The sequence below is a fragment of the Dunckerocampus dactyliophorus genome, chromosome 5, assembly GCF_027744805.1.
Source record: "Dunckerocampus dactyliophorus isolate RoL2022-P2 chromosome 5, RoL_Ddac_1.1, whole genome shotgun sequence".
NCBI classification, from domain to species: Eukaryota; Metazoa; Chordata; class Actinopteri; order Syngnathiformes; family Syngnathidae; genus Dunckerocampus; species Dunckerocampus dactyliophorus.
Window position 1 is genome coordinate 14,195,334 of NC_072823.1, and position 17,779 is coordinate 14,213,112.

A 17,779-nucleotide genomic window follows, 5' to 3' on the forward strand; every position below is an offset into this window, starting at 1 on the left:
ATCGGAACAAGATTAATCAAGTGGCGGCCAGGCAGATGTCTGTACATAAAATGTTACGGGGTGGGATGATTGAGATGTTGAGGATGCGGTCAATATGTTGGCTGCGGCAAGCAGATTCTCTGTAAATGATTCATACCGAAACTTGCATTAGATGGAAGCTTATAAAATAAGGAATTATTAAAGAAAGTAATCCCTAATTTATCATGCACTCCGCTTGCACTTTAAAACTAGAAGTGGTTTATGAACACTGCCTTGCATAAAAACATAGGACATACCATCATTCCGTGAAAAAAGGGTGCCACATCGCAGCAGGAGAACTGTATGGCTCCACCTTGTAGCTTGCATCTGTTCACCAACGTCTTTGAATGTCACACCACATAGCTGGTCCATAAGTGCTGCTGATGTGGTAAAAAAAAAGCACCATCTGTTAGCAAGTAAATAAAGTCATATTGTTAATGGTCTCGATGAGCTGGAGTCTATCCCAGCTGACTTTGGGCGAGGGGCGGGCTAAAACCTGGACTGGTCACCAATCAATCACAGCTAACATATAGACAAACAACCATTCACACTCATATTCACAGCTACAGATCATTTTGGCTACACAGTTAACCTAAGATGCATGATTCTGGAATGTGGAAGGATGCCAAAGTACCTAGAGTGAACCCACGCAAAAATATGAAAAAAATAAAAATGTAGAGAGATGGCTCACGGTCCAACGAAGAAGCATGTAAGGTTTTGGTGAGAATCTGGATAAATGTGTGGATAGAAGACTTTTTTTCATCGTTCATCAATGGCAACTTACATCCTTACAGAATCACAATGCTACATAATGCTGTTTGTCATTGAAGTATCATGCTAACACAAATGTGGCCATCCACTATTTTTTTGGCAAAGGTCTGTGCTGTACTGGATGACATTGTAGTCATACACTATATTGTCATGATAAAACATGATACAAATCTAATGGTGCCTCAATTGTTAGCATTTTTGGGTTTCTTCAATATGACTACCTCGCTTCATAGTCACTTCTAACACTCACTCATTTTTCCAATTTGAAGATATTTAATATTACTTCCACACCATTTTCACCAAATCGTTTGTGTCGTGACCTGATTTTTGAGCATTGTGCAGTGCAAGAAGTCGAGTCATCATCAAGCTGTTGTTTGGTTTGCTGTCCAAGCGGCTATTCCTGTGTGTGTGTGTTTGTGTGTGTGTGCGCGTATGCCTGTGCTTGCATGCTCATTCCAACTTCAAGAGGCCTCAGGTGTCACATTGACCTCAAAGCAGTAGCTGGAAGCCAAGGGAAGGCTCCGCCATCCAATGTCAACCCCATCCTGATTTTCCATATGAAAAAATGTGTAACTGCTGTTGCTGCTCCTCCTTGCTGAGCTCATCTCCTCCCAGAGGAGACGGCAAGGTGGAGGAGAAGAAGAAGACGAAGACAAAGATATGACGGACAGCCCAGGATAAAAAGGCCAGCCGTGACAAGCAAGGAGACAGCGACTAGGGAGAAAACAAATCTACTTATTGAAAGCAAAGTCGAGGCGGTTGTCAGTCAGTGCCGTGGAAATGCATCCTGACACCTGCTTATGCTCGTATATTTGGGAATGAGAAATGTTAGGAGGGAATCACAAATCTGAATACATTAGCATGTCTCCCTGCTGTGCAAATATCAAAGCTCAATGAGGCTTTAGTTCCTTGTCCTTCTAAGTAAAGGCCATTGAGCTGGTTAAATGGCTCACCGGGGTGGATGCACTTATTGTTAAAACCAGCGTGACTCAGGTGCGTTTGTGAGTCTTCTCACACACAGAGACCCATGTGACAAGAAATGTTCCTTCTAGAACTCTCTCCTGGTGCAGCTCCCCTCGCCGGGCACTGATACCCATTAATCATGAGGGCTGTTGTATTGTCAGCCCACCCATTCCCACCCCTTCGCTTGCAGCCTGTCAGTTAACAAGCTGTGACACATGACAGTGATGCGTGCGCCTCTGAGTGATGCCTGACTGCGGTCCTTATTGGAAAGGTATTGAAATGCTCCGGCGGGGGGAGGGTGGGGGTGGGTAAAGGGATGAGATTGTATTTCCCGGCTGCTTATGACAGAATGTAAAAATGGCAGCAGTGTGGTCCTGTTTTTCAATTAAACTCAGTGGGAGAAGACGCAACTTAACTGCAAGGCCACCGTCTGGCAAGATGGGCTACTGTGGTGTAAAATCAGCTTCATGGAAAGAAAGAAAAAAATGCATGGTCTTTTCACACTCAAGGGAAATGCGTCTATTTAAACCTTTCTTCTGACAGGACATTTCGGCAAGGCAAGAACGTATGTTACCACAACATTAGGTACACCTGCACAATCCAGTGACACTCATATACCAGTGCTCCATGAAACATGTCTTTTTTAAGAGCACATTTGATTGATTAGTTACTGTAGTGCAAAATCAGCTCCCTCAGCAATGAAGAAACAACATACGTGCCAAAAAAAGAACTGGTTATTAAAAGGGAAGTTATTTATGATAGCAGATATCAGATGCTATTAATGCAAGGATTCTCAAATAGTGCCCTCCTGAGGGGGTGGAGCGAGGTGTTCGGGGCCGCCAGGTGCAAAGGGGACTTTCACTATCAGTGTTGCTCTGTGTTCGGTCTCTACTGTACTTGCTAGGTCAGCAGACGGACAACAGATTCTCAGTAAAGACTCCAATCCCATTTCAGAGCCTTTACTTTGAAAAGTGAACATACAAAAATAAAGCATGTCAATGTCAATTATGAATTACATGAGATTCATAATTACATGAGATACAAATAATGTCTCTGTGACATTCAACTTAAACGAAATGCACTAAAACAAATGCGCTAGCTCGATGCTAATTTACATTGGAAATCCCATGTACGTGTTAGACATGACATGACCATGACCAAATAATTAAGAACCATTGTATTTATGTTAAAAAAAAAGAAAAAAGGCAACGGTTTGAAGTTGCACACTTTGGAATTAAACTTGCAAAGTAGTCACACAAAACAAAGATGCCAAATTGGACTTATGCTCATTCACACAAGACGTCAGCAAATCTTGCAAGACTCAGTGCACTGTAATTTGCAAGAACTCATCTGAGAGCTGCAGCGGGTTCCTCCAGCTGCCTAGAGGGCCCCACTTTTGAACGAACAAATAGCATTATATCCCGCCTCTTCCTGCTTTGAGTACGCAAAAGGTAACACACGTAGGCGCATTAGTTATGTTTGTTGTCAGCTAATGTTAACGATTTCACGAAGTTTAGCCACTCACATTTCATAAGAAGACAGGACAAGTTAGACAGCAAGACTGACACTTGCTGGACTTTCTTGGGCGCCTTGATGCCGTCTTCACAACATTTGAAACTCCCTCTTGAAAGTTCTTGATGATCTGATAAATGATTGATTTAGTTGCAATCTTACCAGCAGCAATATCCTTGCCTATGAAGCCCTTTTTGTGCGAAGCAATGATGACTGCACCTGTTTCCTTGCAGGTAACCATGGTTAATACAGCAAAAACAAGAATTTTAAGCACAATCTTCCTTTTGAAGCTTCCATTCCTGTTATTTTAACTCAGTCAGCATCTTCAGCTTTTATTCTTGTCAACATTCTCACCTATGTCCTTTTGTGGCAGGGCTGAAATGCAGTGGAAATGGTGCTTTGGGGATTAAGTTCATTTTCATGACTAAGGGAGACTTTACAATTCATTGTCATTCAACTTCTCACTCTTCATCACTCTTCATACCAATCTGAAGTTTTATTTTTTGATGTCTTAATGACAGGGGATTCATTATTTTTACACTTGTATGTTCAAAGAAGGTTTTATGATGATGACATCATGACTCTGGAACAGATCATTTATTTCCTTGATTTCCTATGGGAAAACAATTTCAACAAAACAAACTGGAGTGTATTACTTTTTACCTCGGAGGTTTCACTGTAAATATCTGACGTGCACATTTTGAACATACAACAAAACAAGCATTGCCTCTCGACAAATTGCACTGAAGAAGACAGCATGCTTCGCTACACTCACTGGTCCCAACATTAGGTTCACCTCTAATGAATGCTAAAAAGGCCTTAGTGACTCTTTCTTCCTTTGTGTGCACAGGCTCGGTGTCCCTCAGTGTGTTCCTGGTCTCCCTAGCAGTGACAGTGTGTGCTGTTTGGCTAGTGGCTCTTTGTGGCGTCTGTGGTTGGTGTCAACGCAAGCTGGTGAGTTTACACACACACACACACACACACGCACGCACACGCACACACGCGGACACACACACACTGTAGCTTCCAGTCACATTTATGCATAATCAGAGGCTCTTAAATGTCACTGTGTGCTGTGAATTTAAAAATAAAAATGGTAATTAATCTTACAAAATAGCAATGTGTGCAAACATTTATGGGAATCTCTAATCCGAAACCAAGATGTGCATGCATATTGAAGTGGAATCCTTGTTAGACAGTGATTAATGAAAACATATTACAGAAGCTGAAATATGGACCACTGTTGCATCACGTTCCAAAGACCCCGGCAGCTTAAGGACTCTAATTCATTCAGAGAATACAACATTAGCAAAGTGTGCTGACACAGCCTCAGTAAGAAGACAACACCGACTGAGCACGGTGACCTCTATTAAGGGCACATCACTGTGTTTATATGCTATGAAATGTGATTGATTAAAAAGGAGGCAACCACTGATTAGCGGCCTTTTTGTGTGTGTGAGTTCTCATTCCAGCCTGGGCCTCCACCACCTACAGGAGCAAAGGTCAGCTGTTCACCTGGCTCCAGTTCTTGCAGCTCACCATCGCACTGCTGTGAAACTTATTGGTGCACAGATGGCACTTCTTGGCAACCCAGCAGGCTCTGCAAACAACAAGCTTCTCTACATAATGTTTGCATTAAAGACACACCAGTAATGGGATTGTAACTAGATCACTCCATTATATCGTACATAAAGCCGGAAGGTAATGATCCCAGCACCACACGGTCCCTCCCTCTTGCTTGCTTCTTTCACTGGAACACGTTACAGTATATGAGATATTCAACCTGGAAGTAAATGGAGCAGGGAATGGCTCCTGATTTCCTGTTGTGGAGTGAGGCAGTCTTGCCACCAGCTCTTCGGAAAGTCCCTACTGGCTCTCTCCCGGAGCTCTGCTGTAAATGGATCTTATTTCCATCTTGTGACAGCAGCTGTAGTCAGCAGCAAGTCGATTAGAACAAAGGCTGCACGGAATGAGGTGGTGAGCGATCCGTTGGCTGTGTGACCCTGCGAACCGCATGTGCACGCACATGTGAATGCATAGGCTTTCCTTCCCTTTTGGTCTGGCTGAGGTGGCGAGGCTAACGTAGACGTCGATTAAGCTCATTGTCGTCTTTCAACCATTTTCCTTGAGAAGGTGTCAGCCTCCCACTGGTGTGAAAGCACATTAAGCACTTCCTCATACAAGCAGGATGATCCAGTGCAACTGTTATGAATGGCAATAGACAATACACTGTCTACACTGTACAAACAGGTTATTTAAGACCAAGTGTAGGCGTTATTCATCTTGTCTCCATTTCATGTGATTTGTTATTGGCTGTATTTCTTCATTATATCAAAATATCTGATTGCCATGTTATGCAAATGAGTCTTATTTGTGTAACATCAGTGCATCGTCGCTCTTCAGACTGCACTGTAGCAGAACCTTTTGTTAACACGTACGTTAGTCAGCAATATAACCACGTAGACACCCAGCAGCTGCAACATTAGTTGGACTTTTACAATGAGCGCTTACAATGCAAAATCTGCCTTTATAAAGATAGTCATGCTCAGTTTTCATTGACACTGTCAGGGAAATATTGATTTGCTGATTTAGAAATGCAGTAAAAGTGATAGGCACCTTTTATAATAAATCTTTTGCACACCAAATGCGATGTTAATGAATGCTCTCAGTATTTCTTAAGGCTGCTTTCTAATCAGTAAAAGACACAATGTAAAAGACCATTCGAGCTTTGGCTTTATTGTTCATGAAACTTGGCACTACTGATACTACATGTCCCAGAATGCATCGCAATAGAGGTGCATTTTAACAGACCTGTTCCAGTTCACAGTGCCGCTCATTAGCCCTGCGAATCAAGTCAACAGATACATATCACTGGTAAAGAATGTACATTCATAACAAACGTTAGCGTGTGTAGTAAACTGTTTGTCAAAAATGTTAGCTCACACAGGCTAGTTGGCGAACACTAGCTGTTAGTTTGCTAGCTAGCTACCTAAAGTAAGCACTTTATTCAATTATTCAAGAAGCTAACTGATGGTTCTTAATGTTTTGTATTGGATCGCATTGTGCAGGGGTGGTACATTGTTGTGGCCGGTGAGTGCATTCAGTTACACTGAACAAAATTCACACAAAGATGGTGTCTTATACCTAGTGATGCTGATGACTCAGTAGGCTGATGGAGTAAAGAATATTGCTGTGTAGCACGCTGTGCATTAGCAGGGTTGCAAACGTGTGAAAACCTCGGACTGAGACTTCATGGCATGAAGTAGTCCAGTGGTGGTCCACAGTTGGTCCAGTCCAGCTTACCACCACACAGCCAATACTCACTGCAAGTTCAGTGCTGGTTATTACTTGCCCAGTCAAAGAGCTGCCTTCCTTTAAGCAAGCTAAAGCGCCTCTTACCATCTCCCCAGGGAGCATGGGCCGCACTTACACTAAGCTTTGATGGGATGTAGGGGGGCTACAAAAAATTGCTGCTTTATGCAACTTTCACAATGGTGGCGATAAACTCCCGCTTGCCTGCGTGGCAGCTACGTCACCTTTGTCGATCGCTTGTATAGAAGTATGTTATGAAGCAGAACTGGTGATCGGCGTGGCTTGTAAAGTTGCCGCTCTGTCAAGAGTAACGAGCGGTAACCCTCACTTACACTATTGTACAATGTGTTCATAAATTATTCAGTCTGTCAGAAACAAATGAATCCACACATTGTCGTTTTCTACAAATATGAGGCGCTTCATTTAGCTGATAGAATATATAACTTAAACTTAAGAGGCCAGCTGCTTTCAAACAAAATGCAGTGATGAAGTCACCTGATCCGTAGTTCTAGTAGTGGTAAGTACAGTAGTAAGCTGTTGCTCACCTGTAGTCTGTGTCGGAAGAACATTTAACGATTTCCGTCGAAAAAGCACGCAAAAGAAGAGGCACGCTGCTGTGATGATGGTTCCCGTTGGTTGGAATGTCGTTTTAAACGTCCCAGCGGCTTCCTCTCCATCTTTGTATGCTAGGTGACATGCACAACTAGCTTAATGACAACTCCTCCCCCCATGGTGGGATCTGATTTGACAAGAAGAGGCTGGCTTTTCTGTAATTCAGCCAATCGGCGGTAGCTACAGTGGGTGCCTGGTTGAATTTCTACAGAGTTGGCAGCCCTGGCATTACAGTCCAACGCCATACAGTACATATTCTGAGGATGAATGTTTAGCAGCCTTACAATTGAAACTTCCTTGATCTCTTGTTTTCTTTGGGAATCTCCTATTCTCTGAAGTCATCATTAGAATGCAAACTCAGGAAAAAGATTCCCATGTATGTTTTTTATAGCTGTGTGCCGTATAATCAAGTTTCTCTTCATCTCGCAGACCACTGGCTTTCCTTTTTTTCTGGAGAAATGAGTGTACGTTTGATGGCCTCAGCTTTCGTAAGAGCAAATGTTTGCCTGCAGCTTCACGTGTCAGTAATGAGGAGGCCCATGCCACTTTTGCGTATGATTCATAGGTTAATAGACAAGACATTTTGAGTAAGTGTTGCTTTTGGTGTTTTAGCTTTGACAACCAGTGCAAAAGGTTTCATTTTAAAAGTCTTGTGGCCTCTTTCTTGCCCATTCCTTCATTTTGCCCTCTGGAATTCTCCATATTGGACATTGTTACTATACCTTAACTATAGAATCGAATTAGAAGCTAGTGTAATTTTTAAAGGCACCACCGTATGCACAGCTTTGGATAATGATTTCTTTTAAGATTTTTCATTTTACAGTGTGGAAAATTTCCATTCTTCTTCTTCATCTTCTTCTTCTTATTATTCCGTATTTGTTCAAATCAATTGGCAACTGCTAAAATATAACAGACTGAACAGCCCTGAAGCATTGTTCGGACTTGGAAACATAGGAAATCCCTTTCAAGGTCAAGATGTCCTCATCTTTTTTTTTTTTTTTTAGCTATACAGGTGACATTTGAAGTAACATTGTTACATTCGTAATGACCAAGCAAGTGTAAAAATGAGTTACTGACTGATCAGTGAATATTTTTGATGACCAGGGAGGCGGGTGTATCATATAAGTACAGCAGCACCTCGGTTTTCGTGATCAATCCGTTCCAAAGGGTCCGACTAAAACCAAATTGTACGAAAACTGAAACAATTTTCCCCATATGAAATAATGTAAATCTAATTAATCTGTTCCTGACCCCCAAAAATGTTAAACACAAAACACTTTTAATATAGAAAAATTATAATTTGACATGCAGAAAACAATGCGAAATCCATTTAAATGACAAATGAAAGATACAAATGAACATTTAACATCACTTTTACCGTTATTGAAGACGCTTTTTGGGAAAGATTGATGAGCAGCGAGGCAGGAGGGCAGGACAGAACCACATGGACACCATCTCCGTACTTTGCCAGAACTTATTTCTTGAATTCAGTAGTGCTTGCACTCATGTTATAGCCAAGAATGCACAGACGACGACTGTGTGCTCACTCAACTTTCATTGTGAGTTATTTTGCTACCGTGATCAATTAAAAAAGGAAAATATTGAAATATTGATTCTAACGCTCACAGTTACGTAGTGCGCTTGAACAGCTGTATTGTCAGCTCCGGGAGCAGAATGCTTGGTAGATCTTGCTCTGACAGGAAAAAGGAGACAGACACGGAGTTACACACATGATAAAGATGATTAAAAGATTGCCTGGCTGGAATCTGTCTATTTTGTCCCAACTCTAAAAACAACAGGGACTGAGTCACCAACACATGGATGCTTTTTTTGGGAATTGGATTCCTAGTTAAGACTTTTGTGGACAAAAGTGTCGGCAATATTTTTTGTCAAAAACCAAACCCTAAGGAAACTGAGGCGTGCGAACACCGATGTTCCACTGTACAATGTAATACAAGCAAATACATGTAATCTAAAAATGTCGAGCTTCTTCTTCTTTTCCCTTGGAATGGGTATTGCAAAGAACAAAAACAAAGCAAGGCACACATACGCAGTTAAATATTTGATGTACGCTGAACTAAATCTAGTGAGGGACATTGAGGTCGGGCTACACGCCTTAGGTTGTTTTGTTTTTTTAGACCTATTTAATCTAAAATTGTGGTCATTTCTGAATCATATAACCTTAGAGGAGTCAACAGTATTGTGTAGTTCTGTTGACATTATTCTCCCGTTTTTCCGATTATTCAAATCTAAAAGCTCTTCATAATTGCTGACAAAGATGCATTATGGAACATAACCATGGAAGTCAAATGGATATTAAACTCCTTTGTTGTGGAGCTGCAGGTTCTCTGCAGGGGTGGGATCATGTTGTGGGTGTTGAGTGGGATTTCTAGATATCAATGCTGATGCTGCTAACATCTGTTTGAGCACCAGTGGCTGTTTGACATTCCCAAGCTCACTCCCTGCCCCTGTGAGCGCTGTGCCGTTTGATCCGCGACATCGTTGTGAGCGTAGCCGGGATTTAACCTGACCGCATTTACAGCCTTGTTGGATTTGTATAATTTCATATTCTGCATTAGCTTGAATGGTGGCTCACAGGAGGATGAAAACAATGAGGCCAATCAACATACATGTGCGAATCAAGAACAACAGAGCTTAAATAAATGCATTCGTTTTTATAATGACCAGCCATTATCTAAAACTGTAATGTTGTCAATGATGTGAGTAATTTGTGCCCGTGGTGGTATGTGAGCCATGTGTTTCAAAGTTAATTCAGGTTAACAATAATGTTGTGACACAAGCTGTGACACAAGAAGAATGATCATTCCTTTGTAATTATGGTGCGATGTTGGTAATATTGAGTGAGCATGTGGACTCTTGATGCCTGCTAATTCAAACAAACACAGCTGGACAGTGCACTGCCAACTGAGGCAGACACAATGCTAGCTTCTTTCAGTCCTCAAGTTTGGAGCCTTCAGAAAGAAAAAAAAATGCTCAGCATCAACACAGGAAGCCCGGCATCAACAGTCTCTATCTACTTCATCCGACCTCATGTTGAGTCTTCTATATTAAAACACGTTAGGGAGCTGCACTTTGAGCGGCAATCATAATTGGTCCATTGCATCATGTTGGAGCTATTTTGAACTTATGGCTCAGAGCCAAGCAGCATTGTAATCGTGAAACTCCTTTGTCGTGTGACAAAAAAGCAGCACGTTTAAATTAGACTTAAGTATTTTCAAGGGTATTTGAGTGGAGGATTAGGGCGAAATTGCTCACTCTTCCATTTGGTTTGCTTTTACCCTCATTTGGTGCACTGAGCTGATTTTTCTGTATTATGCCTCATGTCGTTAGAGCTTTGTCATATTCATTGCGATGGATCCCCGCAGCATTTGTTCATCTCCCATGAATAAAGAAGGGTTTGTTACCCGATCTGAAGCTGGAGGAAGGTGGCTATTGTCAAACTGTTGCGTCAGGCGTGTATGTACACGTGGAAATGTGCGTCACAGGACTCAAGCCAGTGCCCACTGCTGCATGTTTTTGTCTGTGCTTATTTTCACCATCGGTTCACTTGAGACTTCCTGCCACTCACTGCTTCTGTCACTTCGCACCTGTCCCTCCTCTCGCATGCCCTATGCTGTCCCTTATTTTTCTTCCACTTTGGCTGACACCTTTACTGACTGATTGATTTATTTACAAATTTGATATCTATTTTTATCTCTCTGCCTGCACGAGACTATCACTCATCTTCCCAACGTCCCAAAATTTTTACAACACCATTGAATGATCCATGAGTTTCCTTTGAAAGCTTGCCTGGCAGATGTGAAGAAGATTTTTTATTCCTCTCAGTGAATACATGTGAAAAATGATAGTTATTATTGTGTAGGCGGCATGCTTGATTGTAGTATCCCATAGGGGGTGCACAGCATTGGATTCATAGTCATCCCTCTGTGTGCAGAACAGTTTTATTTGAATCACATTGTGTTAGTAGCAAATCTCAACATAGATTTCAAAATAGGTATGTCTTTAATTTTGATGAAGTTATGACATTGTTACTCATAGACCTTCATTTCAGCGGACCTTTATTACCGAAACCTAATGGATTTGTCAAATATATTTTATAGTGCAACAAAGCCCCGGAAGGGACACGGCGAAAACAAGAGCTAAATCCAGAGAAACTTTTCCGAGATATCTAGAACATTGTGCAAGATCTTGAGAAAGCTTTGAGAGATTCTGTTAATGTTTTGAAAGCCTTTGTTTACTTCCTGTTTTTCCGGGTCAGACAGTGTTATGTAACAATAGAAGACACGCAACCATGGGAGAGCTTTGTAGAATTGCATTTTCAGATTGACCTCAAATATAAAGACATAAAATGTGTTCATTACTATCGACAGGGCTTTCATACTGGATCACTGAGAGACATTTGCAGAGCCTTTTTCCCGTAAAGGGATAGTCATGTCATAAAGAGTACTGGTGGTCCTCGGGTTATGCATGAGTTCTGTTTCTAGACAGTAAGTCGAGTTTTGGCGTAAGACGGATCTTATACCTAAATTATAGTTAAATTAGCTCCTAAGTCACTCACACTGTACACAGAACACATGAAGTACATAGAATACAATAATAAAACATTGAATTGAAGAATGAAATGAAACCGTAATAAAGCAAAAAATACAATAAACATGAAAAAGTAATGCGTCTGTGTAGGCTCTCAGTCGTACAGGAGTTGTCCATCGAGGAAAAGGCTTCTTGAGACGTCATCTGTACTTCTGTGTAGAAGGTGTCGGACGTTTCGCTCCTCATCCGAAGAGCTTCGTCAGCAAACTAATAAGTGCTGGTAGCTTAGGCCTTAAATACAGTAAGAGTGGGCGGAATTGGTGCCAGAGGAAACTTTGGTGTCTTATGATGTGACTTCACTTTTCACATCTGTCCCCACCTCAGCAGCAGTCTCGGTGGTGAGGAAGAGACTGCTCGAGGACTCAACTCTGCATCGGAGAACAAAACTTAGTGCTGACCACATCTGCCAATTACTGGAAATTTGCCTTAACACCACATATTTTCAGTTTAGAGGGAAATTCTACAGACAAATTCATGGTTGTGCTATGGGCTCACCAGTCTCACCCATAGTGGCGAATCTGTACATGGAAGAGATGGAGAAACAGGCTCTCACATCCTTCTCAGGGACAAAACCAAGGCACTGGTTTAGATACGTGGATGACACCTTTGTCATAATCAAAAAACAAGAAATTCAGTCTTTCACAGATCACATCAATGCGGTGGACACCAATATCAAATTTACTCGCGAGGACACTAAAGAAAACCAACTAGCCTTCTTAGACTGCAAGGTAATTATAGGAAAGGACAGACAGCTACTTACAGAGGTCTTTAGAAAGGCCACACACACTGACCAATACCTGCTTTTTGAATCAAACCATCCACTACAACATAAACTAGGGGTTATTAGGACCCTCCAACATAGAGCGGAACAAATACCAACTAGTGCTGAGGGAAAGAAAAAGGAGACACAACATGTCCAGAGAGCGCTCTCAACCTGTGGGTACCCACGGTGGGCTTTTAACAAATGTCAAAAGAAGAGAGTAGGGAAAGAAACCCAAAAGCCCACAGAAGCTAAAAGGAGAGGAGTGGTAGTCCCTTATGTAGCGGGGGTCTCCGAAAAACTCCAGAGGATCTTATGGCAACACAAAATTCCTACCTATTTCAAACCAGTAAATACCCTGAGACAAAAATTAGTGCATCCTAAAGACAAGGCTCCAAACCAGAAACAGAGCAATGTGGTCTATTCCATCCACTGTAAAGATGAGGAATGCAAAGAGCACTACATTGGGGAAACTAAGCAAATGCTCCAAAAAAGGCTTTATCAACATCGCAGGGACAATGCTAGTGGTCCTCAATCAGCAGTACATCTACACCTGAAAGCTACCAATCACTCTTTTCAGGACAGCGAGGTAAAGATTTTGGCCAAAGAAAACAGATGGTTTGAAAGAGGAGTAAAGGAAGCTATTTTTGTCAAACAACAGAACCCATCATTGAATCGGAATGGTGGTTTGAGGTTCAATTTGGACCCTGTGTTCAGCAGGTTACTGAGACCAAAACCCACAGCTCTTAGTCTTGCAAATGAGGTGAAGGCAGGGCCGAGCCAGAACAATAGATGCTAACAAGCCAGTATCAGAGTCGTTCATACCCAATTCAGGGAGCGACACTTCCCTTTTATCGTAGGTGTGAATAACAGGATAGGATTATACCACTGTAAAGATGAGGAATGCAGGCTTAGTGTAACGAACCAATAGGAGGAGGGTGTTGGCACACCAATTCCGCCCACTCTTACTGTATTTAAGGCCTAAGCTACCAGCACTTATTAGTTTGCTGACGAAGCTCTTCGGATGAGGAGCGAAACGTCCGACACCTTCTACACAGAAGTACAGATGACGTCTCAAGAAGCCTTTTCCTCGATGAAAAAGTAATAAAAAAAATTGCTCTAACAACCTTTTCATCTCAATAAAACCGCTACGCTGCTTAGTTATTAGTCTCTTTCATAGGATCAGATCCTTTAACATGCTCAAGGATACTGTAGCAACCTGCCAGTTATGTGTAGTGTTCAAGAGTTTTGTGATTTATGAATGTCTTTCAATTTGACTTGTGTCCTGACCGTGTGTGTGGGTGCGGGAGGAGGAGGATGGCTCAGTGCAGGGAGGACAGTTGAGTTTACTGATGTTGTTTTGGCGAAGAGATTGTTGATCGACCTCATCGTCATCCTTACAACATCCTTGTAGATGTTACAATATGATCTTTATCCTTAATGATGGTTACGACAGTCCAGTGTTGAGAGTAGTGTGGCTGCGCGTACACCCCTATGTATTCTTCATCTGTAAACTAGTCCTCGAGTGAATCTTGTGTTTACGGAGGCAAAAATAATTTTTTTATTAATTTATGTCCGTGAGTATGTAACCACGGAATGACAAAACTTGCCGTAAACTGAGCAACATCTGGGAATCATTTGCAGTACTCTGGACAGCCTCACGGGTATCGCTGGATGAAGAAGAAGGCGCGGGTTTGAAACTGCGCCACATTCACGACACGTTCTTAAGTAGGGAAAATTGTTCGCACCGGTGTTCTTAGGTTGATGAATGCCAACTGCGATGCCCGTGCATGTGAGTCCTAATTTGCATAGGTCACTGCCTATTATTTCCTATATAAGGTAAAAAATGTGCCGTGCTCAACAGGCAGCTGGAGGCGGAGATGGCAACGCGCAAGGGCAAGATTGAGAAGCAGCTGGACAACAAACGAAAGAAAAATTCTACTGAAATAGAGGTGCTTTTACAGGGAGTGACCGAACACAAGACCACCTTATTTTCACGTGTATCCACCGGTCATCAGGCCATCCAAAAAGAGTCGGCATGGAGCACCATTGCAGGCAACATAAATGCCGTTTCCACGGAGAAACGCCCCACCGCAGAGGTTAAAAAGAAGTGTTTTGACTTAAAATAGACTCAAAAAAAAGATTGGACTGCACCAGAGGGATCTGGAGGAAACGGGAGGCGGGCCATCAATCAAAAACCAAACCATTTCGGAAACTCTAGAAAATATTTACACAATCATGATGGAAAAAAAAGTCAAAATACATAGTTTGTGGGTGACAATTTATTTTTTCTGTGGTTACATTTGATTAGACGCTGCCTAATTAATACAGCAGCCCCGTGCTCTGGCTCAAGACGTGGCTGGGGGCGCATGTCGTTATCTGGGGGTGCTCCGTGCGCAATAGGCACACCACGTTTCATTGCGATGTTATTCTGATGATCCTGAACACCTGCAAGAACAGAGAGGGAAGCCTGAAGCAGGACATCAAATATTCGTCGCTTTCAGCAAATAAATCTAATGGTCCCTATACATTCTGTCTCTTCGCAGCGCACGTCCAGCCAGCCTTTTTTTTTTTGATGAATTGGGATTTGAATATATATTTATCGATGGAGTATATTTTTGTTGTTTTGATGATAAATAATTGATGGGATATTTTATTTGCACTACATTTTTTAGGCTCAGGTTGCAAAATCCATCATGAGGGCGATTGCGCATTGAAAGTGCAAGCTTTGCTTGTGCGTAAGAGTCCTCCTGAGCGTTCGTAGAATTTGTTCTTAGATCTAAGAACTGTGAGTTAAGAACATGTTTCGTGAATGCCAAAAATCTTTGTAAGAAGGCTTTAAGAACACATTTGTGCGTAAGGACGTTTTGTGAATGAGGCCCAATGTCCTGCTTGGGGAGCTGTCATGACTCCAGCAGGTACTCCTTCATGACTGCTCATCTAATGATTAGCAGCCAACATTTGCAGCATCTCTAATAGTTTCTCAGGATTTTGCAAAACCTCACTTTTCAGCCAGTATAACAAAACAAACAAAATATTATAAACGGTGTGGTGCATTGTGGTTCTACAGCACTGCAAACTACAACCATAAAAATCCTCTGACAGTCAATCAGTTTTTGTATTCTATCTCATTAGTTTATTGGAGGTGTGCCTATTTTTGCAGAGAGCGAGTGTGTGATGACTTTTGTACTTTTGGTTTAGTGTAGCAAAATGATGCAGTTTTCTTATTTTGTTTCATTGCATGTGACTGACTGCACAAATAATGTGCTGTATTGGGGATTATGTCGTTTCTGTCCGAGCGGCATGGCTCAGGCGGTAGAGTGGTTGTCTCCTGACCTGAAGGTTGTGTGTTTGATCCTCCCGTTATTGTGTCAAAGTGTCCTTGGGCAAGATACTTAACCACCAGTTGCTGTTGATGCTGTGTCATCAGGCAAATGTGCTAGTCGTGTCAAAGCGCTTTGAGTGCCTTGGAGGTGGAAAAGTGCTATATACTGTAAGTGAAAGACCATTTATCATTCTTAGCTGTGCTGATTTTGTAAAGCTGGCACATCTGGTTCAAGTGGTGTGGTCTATAGTTTGAAATTATATCAGGTTATCTAAGATAAACACTTTGCATGGTGCACTCTTCTATGTGGGCTTAGGAGCTATTTACATTTCGATGCAATCTTTCCATTTATGAACAGCGAATGAATCATAGATAGATGCGAGTCATTTCAGTCTCTATCAGAAAGTCATACATAAGCACTGTGTTGAGCGCTGCCAGTGTTTTCCCTCGGTTCCCAGCTTTGGAGGAACAGGGGGCACAATGCACGTGCGCTCGTATGCTGCAAAGCCGACTGGAGCGTGTCCGTTTTGTCCATCACTTAATGTGTACCGTGTGGGAAATCAGTACGCCTCTGTACCAAATTGAATGCTACAAATACAGAGTACTGTTCCACCCCTAACATCGATACAATGTTTGCTGCAGACAAGTGTCATCTGTGTACCTTCTGTTTTCATAGTCGTTATTGCTTCTATCAATTTGGTTAAGACCTTCAGAGGCAGAACTGACCGAATTGTAGTTCTATAGTCATGATTACACTTTTTTCCTTTGTCATCACAGGTGTCCTTCTGTCGTGGCATCACAAAGCAAAACACACTTGTGATGCTAATCTTTTAGCGATACCTCACAAGATATGTTCAAGTCTTGTGAGATTAATTTAAGTTTGTTTTAAAGCATTTGAATTATTTGTAAATTGAGTCACAGCTTCCCTTAGAGTCACAGCATCACTGGGCTTGTGATGTAAGTGTTGCCGCAGTCCATGCAGACCCGTCGTTCTCCAGTGCGGTGATCCATGTTCCACCCCCACCAGCCTGCAGCTTTCTTTAGATGAACTCATACACGCCACCCCATGGTGGCATGTTTCTGTGTGCTCTTCCCACTAAATTTCTAGGACGAAGAATTCTCGCCTACCCTGTGTGTATCGGAGCATTGCGATCGGGGGGCTTTCATTCATTTTAGGAGACAGGGTGGCTTTTGACTTATCTTCTCTTTGCCTCACTTATCGCTAAGTGTCAATGGAGATTACTTGCATTGTGATGATGGTGAAACACCTTCAATACTAATGAGCTTTTCTAGAAGAATGCACCCAGCAGACCAAACTTTTTAAGCCTTTTCAATTGCCATTATTTCCATGGTTATGGCAGGTAAAGGTCTAGCTGTGAAATCAGTATCTATCAGTACTTTATTCTGCTAGGTACGCATCCCGTGTTCCTAATGCAATGAAATCTGAAAGGATGCAGTAAACCTACTATCCAGTCCGTCCAGGGACCCACCTCATTTTTCCAATATAAATGACACCTCGTGAACAACAAATTGTGTTTAACTAGCAATAGACTCTTTGTTGTCAGCAGACAAGACAAGTGCTGTTTCAAGCTTCTGCACATCTGCTCGGCGCAGACATGATCCACTCTACAACGTATCGCGACGTGCTAGCTTAGCAACTACCAAAACAACTAGCCGGGCACTGCAGATTTAATTTCAACGATTAAACATACAAACTTGATAGAAAATAAACCCACGTTTCCACAGCTTGATGTTGTTCTCATTCGTGTTGATGGTGTTTTAACGTTGAGGGGATGTGCTGTAACGAATAAAAAACATACTCCTGTGCGAGGGCTACGTCACTTCATTCACTCGCATTTATTTTGATGGAGCTTCTCTATAAGCGTCATTATGGA

General features: G+C 42.0%; 1 protein-coding gene across 3 annotated transcripts in view; it reads left to right on the top strand.

Annotated features, from left to right (window-relative positions):
• Positions 1 to 17,779, top strand: part of syt7a (synaptotagmin VIIa) — a 126,169-nt gene that overhangs the window by 56,369 nt on the left and 52,021 nt on the right. For all 3 annotated transcript variants that reach the window (XM_054777624.1, XM_054777626.1, XM_054777625.1), the window contains exon 2: positions 4,115 to 4,218. In XM_054777624.1, coding sequence (XP_054633599.1) covers positions 4,115 to 4,218 — 104 coding nt within the window. The remainder of the gene's footprint in view (positions 1 to 4,114; positions 4,219 to 17,779) is intronic.